General features: G+C 51.2%; 1 protein-coding gene across 1 annotated transcript in view; it reads right to left on the bottom strand.

Annotated features, from left to right (window-relative positions):
* Nucleotides 1-23,582, bottom strand: part of LOC135219186 (splicing factor 3A subunit 3-like) — a 102,713-nt gene extending 79,131 nt beyond the window's left edge. Inside the window, exon 1 of the mRNA XM_064255737.1 lies at nt 23,343-23,582. Within this exon, the coding sequence (XP_064111807.1) occupies nt 23,343-23,438 (96 nt within the window). The 5' untranslated portion in view covers nt 23,439-23,582. The remainder of the gene's footprint in view (nt 1-23,342) is intronic.
* Between the last annotated feature and the right edge of the window lie 1,248 nt (nt 23,583-24,830).

Raw genomic sequence — 24,830 nt, 5'->3', positions numbered from 1 at the left:
CTCATCCGCATCATTATCGGTGAAGTCCATTAGGGAGGGAATCGTGAATGACTCGAACCTGTCGTCAGGGACCGACGGTTTCTGAGTCTTCGCAACGAAGTTCGGGTATGAAATCGAGCGTCACGGATCCCCATCCCTGAGTGTCGTACATCATAGGAAAGACCATGAAGTTCCCCTACTCTCTTCGCCGATGCCAGGGCCAGCAAGAAGAGGGTCTTGAGGGTGGGTCAGATCCCTGTCTGACGACTCCCGGAGTGGCTCGAACGGTGTTCGAGTCAAACTCCTAAGGACGAGAGTCACATCCACGCAGGGGGCCTGAGTTCCCTGGGTGGGCGGCAAGACCTTTCGAAGCTCCTCATAAGCAAGGAGATCTCGAACGAGTTCGAGATGTCCAACCCCCTCAGTTTCAGGACGAGCGCCAAGGCGGCTGTATCCTTTGACTGTGGGGACTGAGAGGAGCTTCTCTCGGCGAAGAAAAACGAGGAAATCGCTACTGCTGAAGAGTGGCTCTGAGAGGAGATAGACCCGTCTACGACACCAACCACAGAAGACGGCCCACTTCCCCTGGTACACAGCTGCAGAGGACTGACGGACGTTTCCAGCCATCTCTGTTGCTGCGCTACGAGAAAAGCCTCTCGTTCGCAAGAGATGGTGGATAACAGCCAGCCGTGAAGACGTAGGGACTGACTGCTCGGTGGTACCGCTCGACGTGTGGCTGGGCGAGAAGGTTGTGCCAAGGGGGAATCTCTCTCGGTTCTCCTGCGAGAAGAGCCAGCAGGTCCGGATACCAAATGGCCTGTGGCCATTTGGGAGCCACCAGGATCATCCTGAGATTCGGGGTGACCAGTGCTCGACTGATCACCTTGCGAATCAGGCTGAACGGGGGAAAGGCATAGGCGAAGAGGTTGTCCCACGGGTGTTGAAGAGTGTCCTCTGCAGCTGCCCATGGGTCCGGCACGGTCCGAGAAGAACACCTGGAGCTTCCTGTTGTGCCGGGTGGCGAACAGATCCACGACTGGTCGCCCCCACAGGTCGAAGAGCCTTTCCGCCACGTCCTGGTGTAGAGACCATTCGGTCCCTATCACCTGATCCCGACGGCTGAGCGTCTGCTACTACATTCCTCTTCCCTGGGAATGTAGCGTGCCGACAGCTCTATTGAGTGTGCCTGAGCCCACTCGTGCACCTGCCGAGTCAACTGGTACAACGGGAGAGACACTAGGCCCCCCTGTTTGTTGACGTAAGCCACCACCGTGGTGTTGTCGCACATCAACACCACTGAGTGTCCCATCAAGCGGTCCTGAAACTCTTGGAGAGCGAGAAACGCTGCCTTGAGTTCCAGTACATGATGTGAGGTGCTTGTCGTTTCTCGTCCCACACTCCTGAAGTCAGCAACTCCTCCAGGTCGTGCGCCCCATCCCTCGGTCGATGCGTCTGAGAACACTGCATGTCCGGGGGGGGGAGTGCGCAGAGGCACTCCTCTTAAGAGGTTCCCGTCGTCCAGCCACCAGGCTAGGTCCTGCCTCACCTCCTGTGTCAGTGACACTGGAAAGCTTGGGGGATCCGTCGCCTGCGACCAACTCTCCTTTAGTCTCCACTGAAGAGACCGCAGGTGAAGACGCCCGTGAGGGGACTAACTTCTCGAGCGACGACAGGTGTCCGATCACGACTTGCCATCGCTGAGCTACCTGTTCCTGCCGAGACAGGAACTGGTTGGCTGCCTCCCTGAATCTGCTGATCCGCGAGTCTGCGGGGAAGACTCGCCCTGCTACCGTGTCGATCAGCATACCCAGGTACTTCATCCTCTGCTTGGCTCGAGATCGGACTTCTCGAAGTTCACCACGATCCCCAGATCGCGACAGAACTCGAGCAGTCGATCCCTGTCCTGTAGCAACTGCGAGCGGGAGCTCGCCAGGACTAACCAGTCGTCGAGATACCTCATCAGACGTATCCGTGCGAATGGGCCCAAGCAGACACCAGAGTGAACACTCGCGTGAACACCTGTGGGGCGGTTGAGAGACCGAAGCACAGTGCCCTGAACTGGTACACCGTCCCGTCGAGGATGAAGCGGAGGTACTTTCTGGAGGACTGATGAATGGGTATTTGGAAATATTGATAACGCACCTCAAGTCCACTGAAAGCATGAAATCGTTCTCCCTGATGGAGTCGAGCACTGAGCGTGCCGTCTCCATCTGTGAACCGGGTCTGGCGAACAAACCGGTTCAGGGGAGAGAGATCTATCACCGGGCGCCAGCCTCCCGTAGACTTTTCCACCAGGAAGAGTCGACTGTAAAAGCCCGGTGACTGATCCGTGACGATCTCTACAGCTCTCTTGCTCAGCATGGTCTTTATCTCCTGTCTCAGTGCTAGTCCTTCGATGACCCTGGAACGTACGACTGCTGTTGGACCGGGTTGAGGAGGTGAGGGGTGGCCGAGATTCGAAGGGTAATAGATATCCCTCCCGAAGGACATCTACAATCCAGTCTCGGCGCCGTAGCGCTGCCAAGTTGCCAATGGCTGGCCAGGCACCCCCCCACTTCCGGCAGCAGGTGAGGGGGAACGCCGTCCCTAGCGTTTCCCCCCTTTCTTCGACTTCTTCCCAGAGCCTCCACGGGATGAGGAGGGCTGGGAGGAGGGCTGGTTACGGCTCCCCTTGCCAGAAGTTGAAGAAGACAGAGTCATTCCCCGGGGCTCGACGCAGCAACCGTCTTAGCCGCGAGGAAGCGCTAGCCGAGCCCTTAGACTTGGCGCCGCAGTTTCGAGGTGCTGCCAGAAGCCTTCGAGACTGCCTGGTGAACCAGACGGTCACTGTCGTCAGTGCGCCGTCTGTCCACCGCAGCGTCCACCATCTCTCCTGGGAGAGAGACGTGGAAACTCCGTAGAGGTCCGTTTCGAAGTCCCAACGCCGCTTCACGCCCGGCCGCCCTGGAAACCGAGTAAGGACAGCGTCCCTTCGTCGGAGAACCAGGTTGGCCCACAGGTTCACCGTCTGGTGGGCAAGGAAGGAGATGGCTCTTCCCCAGACTGGCAAATTCTCCTGAAAGCCGAGTCATCTTCGGGAGAAATTCCCCCGGAGTTGGCCTGCGACCTTAGATACTGTGAGGGACCACAGATCTAGCCAGGAGACGGCCTGGAAAGCTGCCATGCGGGGTAGATTCCAGGCCGAGTGCCTCTTGCTGCGAGAACCACAGGTTCTCGGACAGGAGCTGCTGCAGAGACACACCCGGAGTCAGCCTGGCTAACTCGGGTGGGTTCACCTGTTTGGGCGGCATCGGGTCTTCAGATGGCACGTAAAACCGCCGCTGTCGTAGCAGAGGAGGTGGAAGCAGCTTGCTCGACCTGCCAGACTTGAGAGAACCGTCTTGTCCGGAGACAAGCGATTCAACCTGGTCCAGCACTGAGTCCGCAAGCTCCGACCGCGGCAAACCCACCGTCGGTCTGGGTTCCCTCTTCGGCCCCAGAACGACTCGAGCCGGGACGTGGGCTCGGATGGTGGGAGCGGCGATCCTTCCCCGAGGTCGTTGTGCTGACGAATCAGCGCAATAACCTCGGCAAAGTTCCTCTGGATCTCAGGAGTGACTGCATCCTGTGAGTTGGACCGTCCAGTCCCTCGAACAGGAGCACCTCCCGAGACCCTCCTCCCTCAAGGAGAGGAGCAGCGACAGCCCCCTCTCGGTCTCCTCCAACCACCTGTGCGTACGACCTGGCTGGTCCGAGAACCGAGCCTGGTGCGTACGACGCGGTGGCGGGATCCTGAGGGGCGCACCCCTCACGATCACTCCTCAATACCTCGCCCCTCCCGGTGTAACCTGAGGAGGTTGAAGGTATGGGAGAGGAAGGACCTGACGCTCTCTCCTCGCTCGCCTGGTAGAACCAGCGGGCTTGGAGGACTGCAGGCGATCGCCAACCCGCTGGTGGCGATCGAGCTGCAGACCTAGTCGAGCCGTCTCGCTGTGGAGAACGGCGGTGGACCGAGAAACAGCGGGCCCCCCGGTCTCTGTGTGTCAGAGGAGCTGGTGCTGGTCGCCGTACCCGATCGCTCTCTGTGAGAGCGACGGTCAGGCGACCGGCGAGCTCCACTGTCACGGTGAGATCGGTGCGTATCCTCACGGTGCGTCTATGGGTGACCGCCACGGAGCCAGCGAGATGATAGAGCAGCCCCTGGACACTCGGCACGCCCTGCAGCCCCAACGATGCCCACACCTGTCCGAGGTCATCCTTCTTCGGCGGCAACCGCACCTGAGGAGGCAAAAGTCGGGTGATTAGAAGGATCCTCTACCCGCTCGCGCGAAGACGAACGGATAGAGGACCCAGAGTACAACTCTACGTCAGGGTATCTAGCGCCCTCCTCCACACTCGACACGTCAGGAGAGGAAAAGGACCTAGACACCCCCCCCGAAGGGGAAGGCGCGAGACGTGGAAGTTGAGCGGGCGGCAGGAAAGAAGACGAAGTATCCGTCACCAAAGGAGTCGCGGGAGAGCTTTCCGACGACTCCTTTGCAGGCCTTCGCTTCTTCCTGCCCTCATACAAAGTCCACTGCGCCTCCGACCAATCATTACATACATCACAGGGCTCGGCTCGGGTGCATTCGCGCCCCCGACACCGAGCACACAAAATATGAGGGTCAATCTCCGGGAACGATCGGAACTTCCCGCATCTACGCCCTTCGATACCCGGGCAAAGTCTCCGTGGGGTAGCGAGGCGAGGAGATTCCATCATAAATAGATAATTGATTGAAGCAATTATTATGAAAAAGAGAGAATAATTGTACTTACAATAACTCTTTCATACACAATTACAACCAAATACTCAGAAAGCAAACGACGAGAAGCGGGCAGAGAGCGTCGAACACACACGTCCATCCACTGCGAGGCCGAAAGCAAAAGTGATTTGTTTACCTCCCAGTCGCGCTGCAGCGCGCTGTCGGACAAGCAGTTAACTACCGAACCCCTTGTTCGAAAGCTTACGACCTATCCAGCTGCCGCTAGTACCTTCCTATTGTAAAAGGACCGAAGGTTTGTATGCCGTGTCGGAACAATATTGCAATTGCGAATCCACTTTCATTGGCATTCTATATACAAAATTAAAAGGCTCGTGTCCGAGCGCAATCACTCTCGGTAACGAACGCACAGGGGGCAAAAATATAATGAAAAGAGTACTTACATTTTTCAATTACACACTTTCGCCCAAATACATGACTCGGCGCGAGCGCGCCCGCCCTCGGCACCGAGACATAATTCAAGGGTTCAATTCATGAAAAGAGAGGAAATCGCCGCATCTACGGCGATAACTCTATGTTGGTTCATAATTAAGTAATGAAAATGAAAACAGTGTACTTACAGTTTCATTTTCAAGTCAAACAAACCATTAGTAGAAAACACAATATAAACAAACATTAGACGATGAAGCGGGCAGAGAGCGATGACGAACACGTCCTTCACACCCGCGGCCGAAAGCAAAAGTGATTTGTTTACCTCCCAGTCGCGCGGCGCGCGACTGTCGGACAAGCAGTTAACTACCGTTCTCCCCTTGTTCGAAGCTTACGACCGTTCCAGCTGCCGCTAGCTACTTCCTATTGTTAAAGGACCGATGGTTTGTATTACGTATCGGAACAAATGTAATATCTTTCTTATTGAAAGCTTCTTAGCAAAAGGCAGACAATATTTTATTTATGTTTGCTTAACTATCCCCTCAATCCGAGGCTAAAACCACGATTGAAGGGGAGACACACGGTTATTCATTCCATCCCGCAGGAGAGAGACATGTTACCGCCCACTCATGACCGACACCTACATGATACTGCGTTGGTGCCTAAGCGATAGCAGTCTCGTTAGCCGACTGGCCTTACTCTTCCAGAGTTGCCAGCTACTCCATTTAATAAAGGAATCTTATAACATTATTATCGAACTTCAGGAAGTTCTTATAATGCATATCTAAGCGAAACAAGACTTCGATAAATCTAGAAGCTAAGTAGGTGTTGTCTTAACAATCCCTTTAAGCGTAGTCCTTCCTAGGAAATTCCTGGAAGGATACTGGTAATTGAGTTGCTCAGCAAAGAAGTAACTACGGTATGTGCTTATGATTTGCCGTATCGTATTCTCATACAGCAGATACTCTACTACCTTCTTTCCCTGCCGAGGCAGATAGAGAAAGGATATTCTGGCGCCTGGATCCTTGCACCTAGCGCCTGGAATGTTCCGCGCGCCTGGAATGTTCCGCGCGCTTGAAAGGAGACTCGCTCCTGGAACGTTCCGCTTGCGTGGAAGGTCCCGTGCGCAACTGACAGTTCCGAGCGCCTACTAGACCCCTTTTAGAAAGAGCCTCTTGCCCGGAAACGTTCAATGGAAGGATCGTTCTGATTGCCACTCTACTGTAAGGCTCCTTGCTCTAGCCGTCTGTTTTCTGGCCGCAATTTGCGACAGCGGCTGCTTCTTGTCTCTTGAAGGCGCCTTGCGCCAAGAAAAATTTTCTAGAACGCGGCTCGCGTTTGGTTGTAGGAACGCGGCTCGCGCTAGTCTGTTAGCTGGAACGCGACTCGCTGCTGGCTATAGGAACGTACCTCACGCTAAGCTTGCTGGAACGCGGCTTCATGGCAGCGGCTGGCTCTTGCTCAGTGTTCTCTTAGTTTTCAGAGAACGCGCTAGATCACTCCAAACATACATTCTTCGTCTTTTCGGATGTAAGATGAAGAGACGCACTTTTTTAAGGATGCTTATCAATGGCTATCCTTGGGCAGTCTGGGACGTTCTACAGAACCTGCCGAGGGGACGCCTGACCGGTGGGGGTTCTCCCTAACCTTCCTGCGGCTGTCGACTTTCCTCCTCCACTGGGTCTGGGAGTTTTTTGGGAAGAGGTCTAGGCCTGGAAGCGCTACGGAGCCGATCAGGACGCACCCTCCACTGCACTGGGAACACTATATTCACTTCTTACCTTTTTAGAGCTCGCCTTTTGAGCTCCATCCATTTATCTTCAAATTTGCACATATGAATTTGTAGATTCTGTGGAGTAAGAAGGTGATGAGGATGCAACAACTACTAGAATTGTCAATACTCTAACTGCTCGTTAGTACGAGAGCTTCTTAAAGCTTCTAAAGGAAGCGTATCTAGTTATATGCTTTCTGACTTCCTAAAGTAGGAAGTTAGATCTTATATTTCCTTCATCAAGTTCTAACACTTATACACGTATTAGTGAAAAAAAAAAAAAAAAAAAAAAAAAAAAATCAATATTTCCCTTATTGCAAAATATAAGTGTCTACCGAAAAATTCGGTAGTTTCACGTAATATATTCTTCGAAATTTCGAAGCCAAATTCATTAAAAAGTTAATAAAAGCGTATGCCAAACCAAAGACCAGTACTTCCCTGCAAAAGACAGCCCAGAAGGTCGATGGCGATGAAAAAACGAAAATCAAGTCAGGAGGTAGCAACAACGTATGTTGACACTACCGCGACAGAGAAAATCTGGTTTCTAGAACGGTAATCGTTCCTATTCCTGCCACCCAGCGGCAGGGGCGGTAGATCACCTGACCTACCTGCAGCGTGTGCCGCGAAATTCGAATTTCTGTCGGGGACGACGGAGTCTATAGCTAAGTATATATCTGCTGGGTAAGTTCCATGTACAAAAATAAGGATTGGAGATCGACCACCTTCGATCTCTATCAAAGAGTGAAGGAGAAGTCTTCCTCGAAGGAAAGCTTCAATGGTGAACAGAATACTAAGACGATAGTTCAAGCCAAACTGGATATTTCCCGTCCGATCTTCTCTATTCCAGGTTTTTGGTCGCCTACTGTAAGATAGTTTCTATTCAGCAGCAGTCTTCTTCCCAATGCTAGAAATTCCAGGAATTCGAGCATAGGCGAGGTTCCCGATTATCATGTAACATCGGGGATTCTCGTCTCGCTCACTTTAGACCGTGGTCTCGCCTAAGTGTTTGGAGATCGTAAAAAACTCGAACACTCTGAATGCGCTAGAAATTCCTTAGAATTCTAAGCAGTCTGCGAAACCCCCACCGAATTCGTCAAACGATATCGGCTGGTGTTCCTCTCGATTCCCGTAGAAATCGAGAATGGGGCAGGATCCCTCCTCAACGACCGGGGCTTACGTCAGGTAGGACCCGAAGGTCCCCCGGTAGCGCAGTCCCGAACGTGGGATCCTACAGAGAAATCTCTGTAGGATCCCTCCCCTTTCCCTCGTAGCCGTAAGGAGAGAGGGAATGGGGGAGGAATTGGATACTCGCTCGCTTACCCAGAATGGAACAGCAGTTGGAGAAGAATAGGAGCAGCCATCGCCTTGCGGCGATGGTCTCTCAGAGTCTGGGAAAACGTATCGTCAGGAGAAAACGTTTTCCCCCGCGGAGGGTTACGAACTCTCACTGTAGGTAAGGGTCTGCCGCCACTGTGAAGTCGTCTGGGTGGGGCTGATCGACACCTGACGGGGAGAGACCGATACCGTCCACCGACTCATTCCAGTCCTCGTCGAGGTCGAAACCTCTCAGGAGGGACCGAAGGAGTATTTAAATATCGGTGTCCGAAGACACGTAGAAACGCCGCTGTCGCAGTAGAGGAGGTGGAAGTAGCTTGATCGACCGGCCAGAACTGAGCGAGCCTTCTTGGAGCCGAGCTTTGTCCGGAGACGAGAGACTCTGGTTCGAGACAGAATCGGCAAGCTCCGATCGCGGCAGACCCACCGTCGGTTTGGGTTCCCTCTCGGCCCCAAAACGACTCGAGCAGAGACGTGGGCTCTGCTGGTGGGAGCGGCAATCCTTCCGCGTAAGGTCATTATGCTGACGAATCAGCTTAATGACTTCTGTAATTTCCTCTGTATCTCGGGAGTAACCGCGTCTTGCGGAGTAGGACCGTCCAGAGTCCTTCCAACAAGAACAGATCCCGAGATACTCCTCCTCCGAAGGAGGAAAAGAAAAAACGGCAGACCCCTGACGGTCGCCTCCAGCTACTTGCACGTATGTCCTGGTCGGTCCTAGAACCGTGCCTGGTCCATACGGCGTCATAGCGGGATCGCGAGCGGCGCACCTCTCGCGATCACTCATAGGTACCTCGCTCCTCCCGGTGTAGCCCGAGGAGGTTGAAGGTACAGGAGAGGCAGACCTGACGCCCCCCCCTAGCTCGCTGGCAGGACCAGCGTGCTTGGAGGGCTGCTGCTGATCGTCAACCCGCGGTGGCGATCAAGCAGCAGGCCTAGCCTTGCCTCGCTCGCCTGGGGCGAGAGGCTCGGCTGAGAACGTCGACGCTGATCTCTAGCGTCAGGCGAGCTGTTGCTGGTTACCATCTTCGCCCGGTCCTGATGGGAGCGGCGTCAGGTGACCTGCTAGGTTCGCTGTCGCGGTGAGACCGGCGAGCGTCCTCTCGGGTCGGACGCGTCGAGCCGCTGGTACCAAGCCGTGGCTGGTACCGACGGCCGCGGGGACCCCTGCCTCGCCTCAACTCGTGGCTGGTCAGCGACCGTCACGTCAACCCGAGCAGCCAGCTGGTCGCTGCGAGGAGCGTCCACTGGCCTGACGAGCGTCGTCTGCACGACTCTCGCCAGTCTTTCTGCTCCGCGCTTCGGTCTTGACGGCGAGCGAGCTCGGGCGTCAAGACTTTGGCTGGACGGTCTCCCGCGGGAGACCGTCCACTCGGTACTTCTCGCTAACGAGAGAAGCCGAGGCGGATCCTGGTTTAGCGGCCAGAACCGCTAGAACCAGGCGAGGAAGTGCCAGCCGAAGCTGGTACTCCTCTGGTCCCCGTCTTCTTCTCCTTGGTAGAAGAAAAGACGGGCCCTGTTCCCGAGGGAGCAGGAGGACCAGCAGAAGAGCTCCCCGAATCGCCGGAGCGAGACGGGCCCTTAGAAGGTCCCGAAGGAGCCTTCTTAGGGGGGAAAACCCGGGTTACCAGCTGGTCGCTGCAAAGAGCGGCCGCTGGCCTGGCAAGAGTCACCTGAGCGTCTCTCACCAGCCTTCTGCTCCGTGCCGCGTCTTGGCGCCCGAGCGAACTCTGGCGCCGAAACTTGGCTGCACGGTCTCCCGAGGGAGAACGTACACTCGGGATCTCTCGCGTACGAGAGACCGAGCCGGAACCTGGCGTAGCGCATCGCCGCTAGCACCAGGCGAGGAAGTACCAGAGCTAACCGATACTCCTCTTGGTCCCAAGTCTATCTCTTCCTTGCGGAAGGGGAGACGGGGCCGCTCCCGAAGGAGCAGGAGGACCAGCAGAAGGACCCCCCGTCCCACCGAGGTGGGACGGGCCCTTAGAAGTTCCCGAAGGAGACTTCTTAGGGGGGAAGGCAGCCTTCTTCTTCTTCGGCTTATGGGCCTTAGAAGTCGAAGGGGAAGAGGCAGCAGCAGACGATGAAGACGAAGATGACAGCTTCCTCTTCTCCTCTTCCTCGTCAGCTCACGCAGGACAGTCGTCAGGTCCTCCATCCAGGCCGGAGCCGGGGCTATTGCCGAAGCAACACGGCCCAGACTGCACCTGTCCGGCAAGGACCTGGGACTGGGAAGACACACCGTGGGCAGGACCAAGCATGGACAGGAACCAGGAGCGACAGGAACAGCAACCAGCTCAGGAGCGGCAGGAACAGCGGCAGCGGTAGACCCAGAAGGGACAGCCAAGCCAACAGCGGGAATCACATCAGCGGCAGGTACGGCAGGCCCAGCGATCGCCTCGTAGAATCATCGGCAGCCAGCGGAACCTGGGTCCTGGCGCCCGGTCCCGGGGCGAGCTGCTGGAACAGCGGAAGTCTGGGGCAGGCAACACGAAGAAAACAGGTACGGCTGCGGCCCTAGTAGCGGCAGACGGCGTCATCGACACAGCATGGGGAGTGAGTAGACCAGGAGGGGGGGGAGCAGCATAAGCGGCCGTAGGTAGTAGTGGAGACCGCCCCAGACCTCGCTAGACGCTGCAGCAGCACCCGTGGATGCTAGGCAGCCCTGCCTCCGCGGTGGTCCATACCTGTCCAAGGTCGTCTCCCACGGATGTAGCACCTGCGGTAACATAGATAGATTAGTAAGAGGGGTTCCCTCACGCTCGGGGGGGAAGACATGCCCCACCCGAACGCAAGGAAGACCCCAAATACAAAATATAACGAAGAAGAAGAAACTGAGCGGGGGGCAGGAAGGAAGACGAAGAATCGGATACCAAGGGAGTCGCGGGAGAGCTTTCCGACGACTTCCTGGCAGACCTTCGCTTTCCGTTCCCTACCCCCGCACAGCAGTGAAAAGTAATATGAAAATGAAACAGAATACTGCCCTTGCGATTCACTTCATAGAACTTAAAGGGGAAAAGATCAATTCCCGGGTAAGAACGGAAACTTGATCCAATAATATGATGCTATCATAAAAATATATATGAAAATGAAACAGAATACTGCACTTGCGATTTCATTTTCACATAAAAAAATCGTAAGGATCAATTCCCGGGTAAGAACGAAAATTGATCCAAATTAAATTTCATGCAAATAAATAAATGAAAATGAAAGAATATTGCAATTGCGAATCCACTTTCATTGCATTCTATTATACAAAATTAAAAGGCTCGGGCTCCGAGCGCAAACACACTCTCGGTAACGAACGCACAGGGCAAACATATAATGAAAAGAGTACTTACATTTTTCAATTACACACTTTCGCCCACAATACATGACTCGGTGCGAGCGCGCCCGCCCTCGGCACCGAGGCATAATTCAAGGGTTCAATTCATGAAAAGAGAGGAAATCGCCGCATCTACGGCGATAACTCCATGTTGGTTCATAATTAAGTAATGAAAATGAAAACAGTGTACTTACAGTTTCATTTTCAAGTCAAACAAACCATTAGTAGAAAACACAATATAAACAAAGCATACGACGATGAAGCGGGCAGGAGAGCGATGACGAAACCACCGTCCCTTCACCACCGCGGGCCGAAAGCAAAAGTGATTTGTTTACCTCCCAGTCGCGCGGCGCGCGACTGTCGGACAAGCAGTTAACTACCGTTCTCCCCTTGTTCGAAGCTTACGACCGTTCCAGCTGCCGCTAGCTACTTCCTATTGTTAAAGGACCGATGGTTTGTATTACGTATCGGAACAACTGGAAAACTCCCGAGTCCGTGAGAAACCGAAGGTAAGGTCTGCTTCTTGGATGGATGGGGATTTGCAGATAAGCATCCTGCAGATCGATGGAAATCATCCAGTCCCCCCTCCTGACAGATGAAAGAACAGTCTGGACCGTCTCCATCCTGAACTTGGACTTTAGAATGAACTTGTTCAAGACCGAAAGATCTATGATGGGGCGCCAGGCACCCGAGGCCTTTAGAAATACAAACACCCGTGAGTAAAACCCGGGAGGAGGAGGAGCTCACTCTGTGGCATCCTTCTCCAAGAGGGCCGAAAGCTCCTTCTCCAAGGCTTGACCCCTGATTGAGCGAGGGGAATAACTGCTGAACTCAAGAAGACGATTGGAAAGTGGAGGTCTGGAAACAAAAGGGATCTCGTAACCTTCCTTCAGGACCTCCACCACCCAAGCATCCACCGTTCTCCCCTGCCAAACTGACCAATGGTGGGAGAGACAAGCTCCTACTGCAGTCTCCAGGTGAGGTGATGACTTCTACTTCCGAAAATTCTTGCGCAGAGACAAGGATAAAGAAGGTCCTCCTGGAGGTTGAGCTCTTTCTCTGCCCTTAGAGCCACGCCAAGAACCTCTCCTGTGTTTCAAGGGGTGAGCACCAGAAACCTGAGATGTACTCTGGAAAAACAAGCCAGAAGGAGGTTGTTGGGCTGGAGCAGAAGGTACAGAACTGGCCCTAAACTTACGCTTACTCCTTGAAGGAACGGGAGGAAGACCAGAGGAAAAAGCTCTTGATAAGGCCCAGTGAGCTTGGGAAGAGGCATCACCTTGATGTTCCTTCAAAACCTCAGAAAGCACAGACTTATCGAAAAGGGAATCCCCAAAAGGAGAAGAGGACAACAGACGGGTTCTCTGAATCTCCGATACAGAGGAGGGTAACTGCGACAAATACAGGTTACGCCTTAGAGAAACAAGAAAGGCCTGCATTGAAGCAGCAAGCTCATTCTGATGTACAGAAGCGATTGAAATGGATGAGCAGAATTTCTCAAAAAGAGGAGCATCAGGAGGAACAAACCCGGAGTCCTTGATATACATTAAAAGCCCTCCGAGGACCCACATATTGAAGGATTGAGCTTCTTGTAAGGAGCTCATAATAGACTCCATGGCAATAAAATCTTCAATTGAGACAGACCGAAGCCTTAGAAAGCGAGGGTTGACCCGAAAGTTGGACAAAATCAGAATTTGGTTTGGGGGGTCAGGAGAATGAAGAATCATCTGCCACCTGATAAACTCCTCTACGGTGTCGTAGAAGAGAAGAGAGCTTCCTCTTCCCTTCCCGGATCACCTTCGAAAGTTTAGCAGCGACGTCCGCCCTCACTCTCGCGAACCTCTGAGCAAAGGGAAAACGTAAAAATTCCCGTGACCGGGAAGGACCGTCAAGAAAAATCCCTTCTGTAATACATCGAGGCGGAGGCTGCTTCTGCTCTTTAGGCCTCGCCTGAGGAAGAAAACTCAAAATTAAATCAAAAAGTTTCTTGAACTCTACATCATGACCTCCATTCAAGGAAACATCAATATCACACGAATCCGCGTCATCACCATCATCATGGTCAGATCCTAACTGAGAAACTTCCCCTTAAGTAAGATCCTGACGACTAGCTGACTTAGGCCTGACACTAATACCCCTCCCACCTTCTCCTAAATAAGCGCCCTTTGGCACTGTTACGGGACTAACAGGGAACACATTGGGTAAAGATTCGTCAGGCACCTGCCCGGACCGGATCCCCCCTAGGCCTACGCCACGACGGGATTCACAAGCCAGGGTATCTGTCGCACCGTTACCCATGGTGTTGTCGTCAGCAATTATTCGTACTTATTCAAGGGGACTACGGCATTCTTTGCGAGGTTTTGCGCTCTTCAATTGTTTATCAGTGTTGTCAATTGGTATGTGTTTACCCTCCAAACTGGGTATAAGACTTACACAAAACCGGGGAAATCCAGAGAAATAAGTGAAAAATGACAATTTGTCGAAAATTGCATTTTTCCTAACTATACAAACCTGAGGTCCTTTAACAATAGGAAGTAGCTAGCGGCAGCTGGAACGGTCGTAAGCTTCGAACAAGGGGAGAACGGTAGTTAACTGCTTGTCCGATCGTCGCGCGCCGCGCGACTGGGAGGTAAACAAATCACTTTTGCTTTTGGCCCATGCAAAATACGCAGAGTGAGGGGTGGCATGAGGAGGGACTATATGTAAAGGACCTCAGGTTTGTATAGTTAGGAAAAATGCAATTTTCGACAAATTGTCATTTGTTCCGATACGTAATACAAACCCATCGTCCTTTAACAATAGGAAGACTCACTTCTTGGTGGGAGGAATCTGAGTCTTTTGATGAACAGACTGGTGTTCGTCCATCCCTGGAATGCCTCCCTGGTCGTAAGAGCGAGGGAGGGATCCAAGCCTCTGTCCGATTGATCGGGGTGGTGCGCACCGCAGGATCTGGGCCGAGAGTACTAAGAGAGAGGCAAGCGTATCTCTTCGTACCAGCAAGCAAGAACTTGTTCCTGTTTGCAAGAGGCAACAAAGTATGGGTTGTCTCAAGCTGGCATCCACTTCCTCCCCCTTGTTGGAGGAAGTGGTGGATATACGCTCCTATCCCTAGTGAAAGGGATAGGATGGGGCTCTGTTAAGTAGCTCACCTGCATCTTGTCCTTATCCAGCAGGGTGACGACCGTGTCCCTCTAACCACAGGTAGAGGGGAAGAAAAAGATGGGAAGAGGAGCCAGTCACACTCTCATTCACCATCCATTCTTACGGTCACACCAGGACTCGATGCTGTTCAGCCTGCGAGGGTCTGGGTTCGCTACACAACGTGTGAGCAGCCACCACGGGTCCCAAGGAAAAGATCCTTAAGGACCTGTGGGCAATATCCCGAAGGTTAGAAGGAAGGGCATGTGGTCTGGTTGGACCAGGAACCCCTGCCTTCAGTACCTGCGCCAAGGAGAAAGTTCGTTCTTGTGGACAAGGCAGCATCTCCTTCGCATCGAAGGCGGTGAAGTCCATTAGGGAGGGGATTGTGAACGACTCGAACCAATCGTCAGGGACCGAAGGGTTCTGAGGCTTCGCTACGAAGTTGCGGTTACGAAATCGAGCGTCACGGATCCCCATCCCCTGGGTGCCTGACTTCGCAGGAGAAGTCATGCAGTTCCTCAGAGGAAAAGAAGGAAATAGTCGCATGACCTATCCCTCTTCTCTACTTCGGTGATGTCCAGTACCCATACTGGTCTGTCCGTTAGCAACGAAGTCTCTCGCCTCCTCCTATCCCCATGCAGCGAAGTTCTCGGTAGTGGATAGGACACCGACACTCCATGGTGGGTGTCAATGGTATGGGTACTGTGACAAGCTATTAAAACGAAGTAATGGTTGCTGTGTAACAACCGAACTAAGTCAAACAGCGTAATTCCGTAAAACTGACTCGGGCGCTCTGACAAGCTGCCGACTGACTGCGTTCGGTAGGAGGCAAGTTGTCAAAGCATCCGAGTAAGTCACGTGACCTTCGCCTTTAAAGGTTATGCGAGAAGACCAAACAAATGATGTATTTGTTGTCACCAATGCCGGACAGCGAGGTGATGATTCTCTTAAGGCATGTACCCAACAGGCGAAAGTCAATTGCCTTCTAGAGACCGAGAGGTCCCTGAAGGTAAAACATCTCATGTTTGTTGAATCTCAGCTAAGGAGAAACAACCACTATGTACCGTTGAAGACGAAGGTAGATATTGAATGAAAAAAAACAAACCTACGTCTTCACATATGAATCGAGAGAAGGATCTCAAGATTCATAACCTGTGCTTACAAAATGACTGAAAACGCTAACCGCTATTTCATTGCTGTCCGGTGAGAAGTCGTAGTTGCAATGAAAGCGGGGCGTTCTTCGGTAATGAAAAAAAAAAAAAAAACACAGGTGAAAGCCGCCTGAAGAACTGCTTCTCATGGGCTGAACATTTGGAGGTAGAGCTGTCAGGTCGGAGAGTAGGCGATGTCTTCTGACACATCTTGTAATTCGGGTTGAACAATGAACAATTGTACACCTACGAATACGAGATATTTTGAAGACAAACTCAGATGTCTGCAAAATCATTCGCATTATCGCAGTGCGATGCAGCGGGAGACTTGTACAGACTTCTGTTACCGTGCGGTAAACAGAAGGATGAAAGAGTCCAAGAGATATCTCTGTTGAAAATTCTCGCAATGTCGAAGGCGATGGAATCTAGCGTCACCGCAGTAGATGGTCCTTCATTATTGCGAGAATCCCCGTTAATCAGAGACCTAAGTCCATGATTGTTAGGCAGAGATACGGTTCGGTAGTCAATCAAGCAGGGGAGAGAGAGACATACATGACCGTGAATCTCGGAGGCCCAGCTGATACTGAGCTGCTATCAGGCAGTTCAATACGCAGTGGTTGAGCCTGAGCTCTCGCTGACTCGTCATCCTGAGTTGCCAGGTAATCCATTATTCCACGAAGGAATGCGTTCGGCTAGAACTACCGAGCATAAAAGATATGCTCGGGCAATTATATTTAGGCGAAACGAATTTCGGTAAATATAAAAGTTGAAATGGTGTTGTCGTGACAAAACCATAAGTATATAAAATTGAAACTGAAAACTCCTGGGAGGTTGCAGGCAACCCCGAGTTGCAGTTCCATTAGAATACTTCGCGTCTAAGTCGCAATCCGTAGAATAACTAGGATATGCGCCTACCCTCGGACAATTCAACTGCTTAGCAGAATCATGTCGCGAGGTTAATATACGTAGTATATTTGTAGGATTCTGAACAACGATCTCCATCCTAAATTCTTTCCTTCAAGAAAACAAAATAAGGATTGGAGATCGACCACCTTCGTTCTCTATCAAAGAGAGTGAAGGAGAAGTCTTCCTCGAAGGAAAGCTTCAATGGTGAACAGAATACTAAGACGATAGTTCAAGCCAAACTGGATATTCCCGTCCGATCTCCCTCTATTCCAGGTTGGTCGCCTACTGTGAGATAGTTCCTTTCAGCAGCAGTCTTCTTTACAATGCTAGAAATTCCAGGAATTCGAGCATAGGCGAGGTTCCCGATTATCGTGTAACATATCGGGGATTCTCGTCTCGCTCACTTTGGACCGTGGTCTCGCGTAAGTGTTTGAAGATCGTAAAAAACTCGAACACTCTGAATGCGCTAGAAATTCCGTAGAATTCTAAGCAGTCTGCGAAACCCCCCACCCCACCGAATTCGTCAAACGATATCGGCTGGTGGTCCTCTCGATTCCCGTAGAAATCGAGAATGGAGCAGGATTCCTCCTCAACGACCGGGGCTTTACGTCAGGTAGGACCCGAAGGTCCCTCCGGTAGCGCAGTCCCGAACGTGGGATCCTACAAAGCCAAATCTCTGTAGGATCCTTCCCCTTTCCCTCGTAGCCGTAAGGAGGGAGGGAATGGGGAAGGAATTGGATACTCGCTCGCCTTCCCAGTGGAACTAGCAGTTGGAGAAGAGTAGGAGCAGCCATCGCCTTGCGGCGATGGTCTCTCAGAGTCTGGGAAAAACGTATCGTCAGGAGGAAAACGTTTTCCCCGCGGAGGGTTACGAACTCTCACTGTAGGTAAGGGTCTGCCGCCACTGTGAACGTCGTCTGGGTGGGGCTGATCGACACCTGACAGGAGAGAGCCGATACCGTCCACCGACTCATTCCAGGTCCTCGTCGAGGTCGAAACCTCTCATGGAGGACCGAAGGAGTATTTAAATACGGTGTCGAAGACACGTAGAAAACGCCGCTGTCGCAGTAGAGGAGGTGGTAAGTAGCTTGATCGTCCGGCCAGAACTGAGAGAGCCTTCTTGTCCGGAGACGAGAGACACTGGTTCGAGACAGAATCGGCAAGCTCCGATCGCGGCAGACCCACCGTCGGTTTGGGTTCCCTCTCGGGCCCCCAAACGACTCGAGCAGAGACGTGGGCTCTGCTGGTGGGAGCGGCAATCCTTCCGCAGGGTCATTATGCTGACGAATCAGCCTAATGACTTCTGCAAATTCCTCTGTATCTCGGGGAGTAACCGCGTCTTGCGGAGTCGGACCGTCCAGTCCCTCCAACAAGAACAGATCCTAGATACTCCTCCTTTCAGAAGGAGGAAGAGCGGCAGACCCCTGACGGTCGCCTCCAGCTAATTGCACGTATGTCCTGGTCGGTCCTAGAACCGTGCCTGGTCCATACGGCGTCATAGCGGTCGCGAGCGGCGCACCTCTCGCGATCACTCATAGGTACCTTGCTCCTCCCGGCGTAGCCCGAGGAGGTTGAAGGTACAGGAGAGGCAGACTGACGCTCCCCCCTAGCTCGCTGGCAGGACCGCGTGCTTGGAGGGCTGCTGCTGATCGTCAACCCGCGGTGGCGATCGAGCAGGCATGCTAGCCTTGCCGCTCGCCTGAGGCGAGAGGCTTGGCTGAGAACGTCGACGCTGATCTCTAGCGTCAGGCGAGCTGTTGCTGGTTACCGTCTCCGCCCGGTCCCGATGGGAGCGGCGTCAGGTGACCTGCTAGGCTCGCTGTCACGGTGAGACCGGCGAGCGTCCTCTCGGCGCGTCGAGCCACTGGTACCAGCCGTGGCTGGTACCGACGGCCGCGGGGACCCCTTCCTCGCCTCAACCCGTTATGGGAGAGGCAGACCTGACGCTCCCCCCTCGCTCGCTGGCAGGACCAGCGTGCGTGGAGGGCTGCTGCTGATCGTCAACCCGCGGTGACGGTCGAGCAGCAGGCCTAGCCTTACGCTCGCCTGGGGCGATTGGCTCGGCTGAGAACGTCGAGACCGATCTCTAGCGTCAAGGCAAGCTGCCGCTGGTCACCGCCTCCGCCCGGTCCCATCGGGAGCGGCGGACGGGTGACCTGCTAGGCTCTGTATCGCGTCGAGACCGGCCAGCGTCCTCTCGGCGCGTCGAGTCGCTGGTACCAGCCGTGGCTGGTAACCGGCGGCCGCGGGGGGACATTCCTTCCTCGCCTCAACCCGTGGCTGATCAGCGACCGTCACGTTAGCCCGAGCAGCCAGTTGATCGCTGCTTGAGAGCGTCCACTGGCCTGGCGAGAGTCGTGTGCACGACTCTCGCCAGTCTTCTGCTCCCGCGCCGCTGTCTTGACGGCGAGCGAGCTCGGGCGTCAAAACTTTGGCTGGGACGGTCTTCTTGGAAGAGCGTCCATCGGTGCTTCTCGCGAACGAGAAGCGGCCGAGACGGAACCTGGTTTAGCGGCAGACCCGCTAGCACCAGGTGAGGACGCACCAGCCGAGGCTGGTGCCCTCTGGTCCCCGTCGACTTCTTCTTTGCAGAAGAAGCGACGGGCCCCGTTCCCGAAGGAACAGGAGGACCAGCAGAAGAGCTCCCCAGCTCGCCTGAGCGAGCCGGGCCCTTAGAAGATCCCGAAGGAGTCTTCTTAGGGGGGGAAGGAGGCAACCTTCTTCTTCTTCGGCTGTTTGGCCTTAGAAGTCGAAGGGGAAGGAGAGGCAGCGGACGACGAAGAAGACGACGAAGACGACGACGACCACTTCTTCCTCTTCCTCTTCTTCTTCGCCAGGCTCCGCAGGACAGACGTCAGGTCTTCCATCCAGGAGGGAGCCGGGGCAGTTGCCGAAGCAAACAGGGCCCGACTGCCACCTGTCCGGAAAGACCTGAGACTGTGACAGCATCACCAACAGCAGGAACAACAGGAACAGGTCCAGGAACAGCAGGAACATCTGAAAGTGAATGAGCAGCAGGCACCTGATCTGAAAGGGAATGAGCGGGGCTGGGACAGCAACAGGTACGGCAGGCACGGCAGGTACCACAGGAGAGACAGGCGTCTGTCGGCAGCTACCGTCATCCTCGGCACTGGCGGCAGGTCCAGGGGGGGTACTCTTGGGCAGCGGCAGTCCGGGGTCGGCAATACAAGAACCCAGGTGGCGGTGGCACCGTCCTGATTGGCACGGCAGGAATTGGTTCTGGATTGCAGCCGTGGGTGTTACCGACATGACATGTGGTGTGTACACCAGGTGCGGTGACCTCTCCTATGCTGGTGTCGAGATTGTGGTTGTTGTAGTGGTTACCGTATCATGAGTGACCACTGCCGACCCCGCCAACCGCTGAATCAACCCCTGCAGTCCCAGCGACTCCCACACCTGTCCCAGGTCGTCCCCGCTGATGGCAAACCTGCGGAAAGCAACAGTCGGGTTAGTTAGAGGGGCTTCCTCGCGCCTGGGGGGAGAGAAACCCACCCAGAGCGGACGGAAGACCCCGAGTACAACTGGACGTCCGTTACCAAAGGAGTCACTGGACTTTCCGATGACTTCTTGTGTCCTCGTACAGCACCCACTGCGTCCTCTGACGAATGCATACACGTTACACAGGGCTCGTTGCGGGAGCACTCTCGCCCCCGACAACGAGTACAAACCTCGTGAGGATCTACATCTACATCCAAGGTCGTCCCCCACGGATGTAGCACCTGCGGTAACATAGATAGATTAGTAAGAGGGGTTCCCTCACGCACGGGGGGAAGACATGCCCCACCCCGAACGCAAGGAAGACCCCAAATACAAATACAATGAAGAAGCTGAGCGGGGGGCAGGAAGGAAGACGAAGAATCGGCTACCAAGGGAGTCGCGGGGGGAGAGCTTTCCGACGACTTCTGGCAGACCTTCGCTTCCCCCACCCCAGCACAGCAGTGAAAAGTAATATGAAATTGAAACAGATACTGCCCTTGCGATCACTTCATAGAACTTGGAGAAAAGATCAATTCCCGGAGTAAGAACGGAAACTTGATCCAATAATATGATGCTTATCATAAAAAATATATATGAAAATGAAACAGAATACTGCACTTTGTCGATTTCATTTCACATAAAAAATCGTAAGGATCAATTCCCGGGTAAGAACGAAAATTGATCCAGATTAAATTCATGCAATCAATAAAAGAAAATGAAAAGAATATTGCAATTGCGAATCCACTTTCATTGCATTCTATTATACAAAATTAAAAGTTCGTGCGAGCGCAATCACACTCCTCACGGTAACGAACGCACAGGGCAAAATATAATGAAAAAAAAAGTACTTACATTTTTCAATTACACCCTTTCGCCCAAATACATGACTCGGCGCGAGCGCGCCCGCCCTCGGCACCGAGACATAATTCAAGGGTTCATAATTAAGTAATGAAAATGAAAACAGTGTACTTACAGTTTCATTTTCAAGTCAAACAAACCATTAGTAGAAAACACAATATAAACAAAGCATACGACGATGAAGCGGGCAGAGAGCGATGACGAACACGTCCTTCACACCCGCGGCCGAAAGCAAAAGTGATTTGTTTACCTCCCAGTCGCGCGGCGCGCGACGATCGGACAAGCAGTTAACTACCGTTCTCCCCTTGTTCGAAGCTTACGACCGTTCCAGCTGCCGCTAGCTACTTCCTATTGTTAAAGGACCGAGGGTTTGTATTACGTATCGGAACAATAGCGTATCTATTTGTAGTATGTATATATACATAGGACAGCAATTTTATTACTACTGCATTACTATGAAACTAGAATTCACGGAAACAGTTTGTAAATGCAACGGCGTATGTGTGATGCTCCACTAGATTGGCAACGATGAGTCATTTTTCCTCGCGTCATCTGCCCATAAGTATACATCCAAAATATTTGTAATTTTTGGGGGTTAATTTGGTTGCAAAAAAGGGATAATAGACATGAATTAAGTAAACATTTTGAAGTAAAGTTAAACCAAATACGTAACGAGTAAAGTAAATAATTAAGGGAATAAAGCTTTGCACCTCATGTTCAGTGTTGTCGTCTCATGCTCGTAACTGTTAGCCGAGCGAGCACTTAGGAACCAGGAACAACAACGTGGTTCAAGTGCAATGTGGAGTGAATTAAGACCAAAATGTATAATTAGTACAGACAAATAAGCACTGTGGAGTTTCAGTTGTGATGGCAGTAAGGATAAAACCACCGATTACAAGGTAAAAATGAATTCAGTTCAAACCATAACCCCGGGAATAACAAGTTTCGGTATTTCTATAGAAGCAGTCTGCACGGACTGCAAGGAACGTAACCGCGGATAAGACATCCACTAGGGATTGGGGCGTTCAATGTATTTCGCCGTGTTTAGTACTGGCCCCTGGGGGGTTAATTACAGTCGTCCGAATAAATATTACTTAAAATTCTTGTTCAGGAGATAAAACTGCATAGAAAAACCGCAACTGCCATAGTCTAGGCCGCCGCGGATAAGTACCCTAGATCTACCCAAGTTTCATACTTTCACTAATATAGGCAACAAAATGTTGTTTTATTGTGCTGATTACAACTGCAATCTTGAGTAAGATCAATAAACATTGCATATATACGCTAACATTGTTCACATGAGTGCTGGGAAGGCTGGTAAAGATGGTGTCCATCCGTGACTAGACCCGTCCAGCCACACGATCACCGCCATATTGGATTTCAAAACTGCCTTGAAAACATATTTTACGAAGAGCGTCACATGCTTATTTAAGTTCGTATGGGGCTTTCATATATCACATTATGTTGACGAAACTTCAATCTTTTGAATGGTATGCTTAGTGTTGTACCTAATTGTATTCTTGTTTCACCAATTAAATATCGAGTGAATAGGTAAGACCCGGCCAGCATGATGACGGTGGATCGTCCGTGATCGTTTACCCTATAAATACTTTTTCGGAAGGTGTCCAGCCGTGACCGTCGGTGAGTTGAGCCAGTCCATGCGGTTGTTTACCCTAGGCTACCCTCTGTTTAAATCTTAAAATTTGGCCTTAATTTCTAACTTTGGAGAAAATACTACTTACTTCGAAAGGAGAGTAGAGGTCTTTAGCTCCGTTTCTCACCAACAAGTCGCAACTGATGCCCATCTCCGATGTCAGGACGCGTTATAATGTACTTTTTTTAGGATTGTCCAAGCTGCTCGTACATGGTCCATTCTGGACCCTACGGTTTTTTACCCTATATCATATTACGTTGACAAAACTTTAATCTTTTGAATGGTATGCTTAAAGATGTAATTGTATTCTTGTTTCACCAATTAAATATCGAGTGAATAAGGCTGATCCACGCGATGACGATGGATCCACTGCGGTGTTTCCTCCTAGTTAGGTTATGGGTTTTAGGCCAAAGACCTCACTCCCACAGGATAAATCAACTCCGTAATGAAATATGACATAGGTTACCTAATAATGGCATGAATGATAGGATGACTATGAAGTGAATATGGAAGAACCATTAACAATGCAAGTGGTAGGCTACAAGCGAAAACTTACTGAACTCTTCTTGTGAAGGCATTCTTTCACCATAGCGGCCATAAGTCGCTCTCTCTCCTCATGGTATCGCCTCTGTTGTTCTAATATGGTGTCCATCGTTGGTTGTTTACTGCAGGTACGTACGGTTAAATAAGCTAAAATTCTCTGTACGTTATGAACGTAGATAAATAGGTGGTCACAGGACGTACCGCAAGACGTGCTACATTTGTAAACAAATCAACAAACCTAAACGTAAACGTTCCTACAAAGCAGACTTGGCATGGTTGAAATGGAATATTGCTTCTTATTTTTATATCAGTGCACACTGTGCAGAAAGTATTTATACAACAAAATGTTCATAAAAAATTATTTTAATATAATTGAAATTTTTCTTATTATTTTACCCCTACTTGATTTAGATCAAAAAGTACTCAGGCTTTTTATTTATTTTGAGTCATTACATGAAATTGCACACCTAGGCACCCACCAAATGGTGAAATCTAGAAAACAACAATATGAGATAAAATAAAAATTGTTGAAAAAAATGATAAAGCACCGTCACAAGTTATTCGTAAGGAATCTAGATAAGACGCCCCAAAATATTTCCTGTGGTTTTTTAACAGCTAATTGGATTAGCAATCAAATGAAAGGGTGTATAAATCATACCTTTACACACACCTATTGTGATTAGGCATCTTCATTAATTTCTCGAATAAACTTTCTGTTACTGCCACAGATATTTTTTTTTTCAACGAACGTGCTTTTTCACATTATATACCGGCAATATTTTACCTTATTTCTGTTACGCCTTGATTTCATGAGTCAATTCTCACCTCTGAATCTCAGTTGGGATATGAATGACTCTAGCGTGATGAATTTTATAGGTGAGGTATTTATTATTATGATAGCTTCATAATAATCACTTTAGCTTTATCATAAGTAAGCCCAATAATTTATCTGGTAATTTGGTAGACTTGTAAAAACAATTACAGCTATCTAATCCTGCCGTTTTAAAAGCTAAGGGCGGCATATCCGAATGCTCATACTTGAAATGATTAATTCGCTTGACATTATCTGTTTGTTTGGAGAATGGTACCTACGCCGCTACTTATTCTGGTTGTTCATTTTATTGATTTTTATCTGAGCTTAAGTATTATGGCTCAGTATGGTTTCGGCCGGCAATATGCATAACCCCGTGTTTTGAACCTCACTATATCTTACACTTGCTCTCCTTGTTCAGCAATGTTTTATGAGGTGTGTGTGTGTGACAAAATACACGAAAACTATTACTCGTACTACATTTTCATAGCCAACGACTGGCACGTGTTTGGGTATACTTTGTTTACAGTGTATAGATTATAGACACTCCAGCAGTCAACTTCGAATGCTCACCTGTATCGCTCCTCGGAAACACCCATAAAACCCAAATAAAATTCTTGGGATCCATAAATCATAACAACTTGAATTAGATATGAAAAGTTTGTTAACAGAGTTCGAAAAACTATGTAC

The sequence above is a fragment of the Macrobrachium nipponense genome, chromosome 1 (assembly GCF_015104395.2).
Source record: "Macrobrachium nipponense isolate FS-2020 chromosome 1, ASM1510439v2, whole genome shotgun sequence".
NCBI lineage: Eukaryota > Metazoa > Arthropoda > Malacostraca > Decapoda > Palaemonidae > Macrobrachium > Macrobrachium nipponense.
This window is presented reverse-complemented; position numbering and strand designations above follow the sequence as displayed.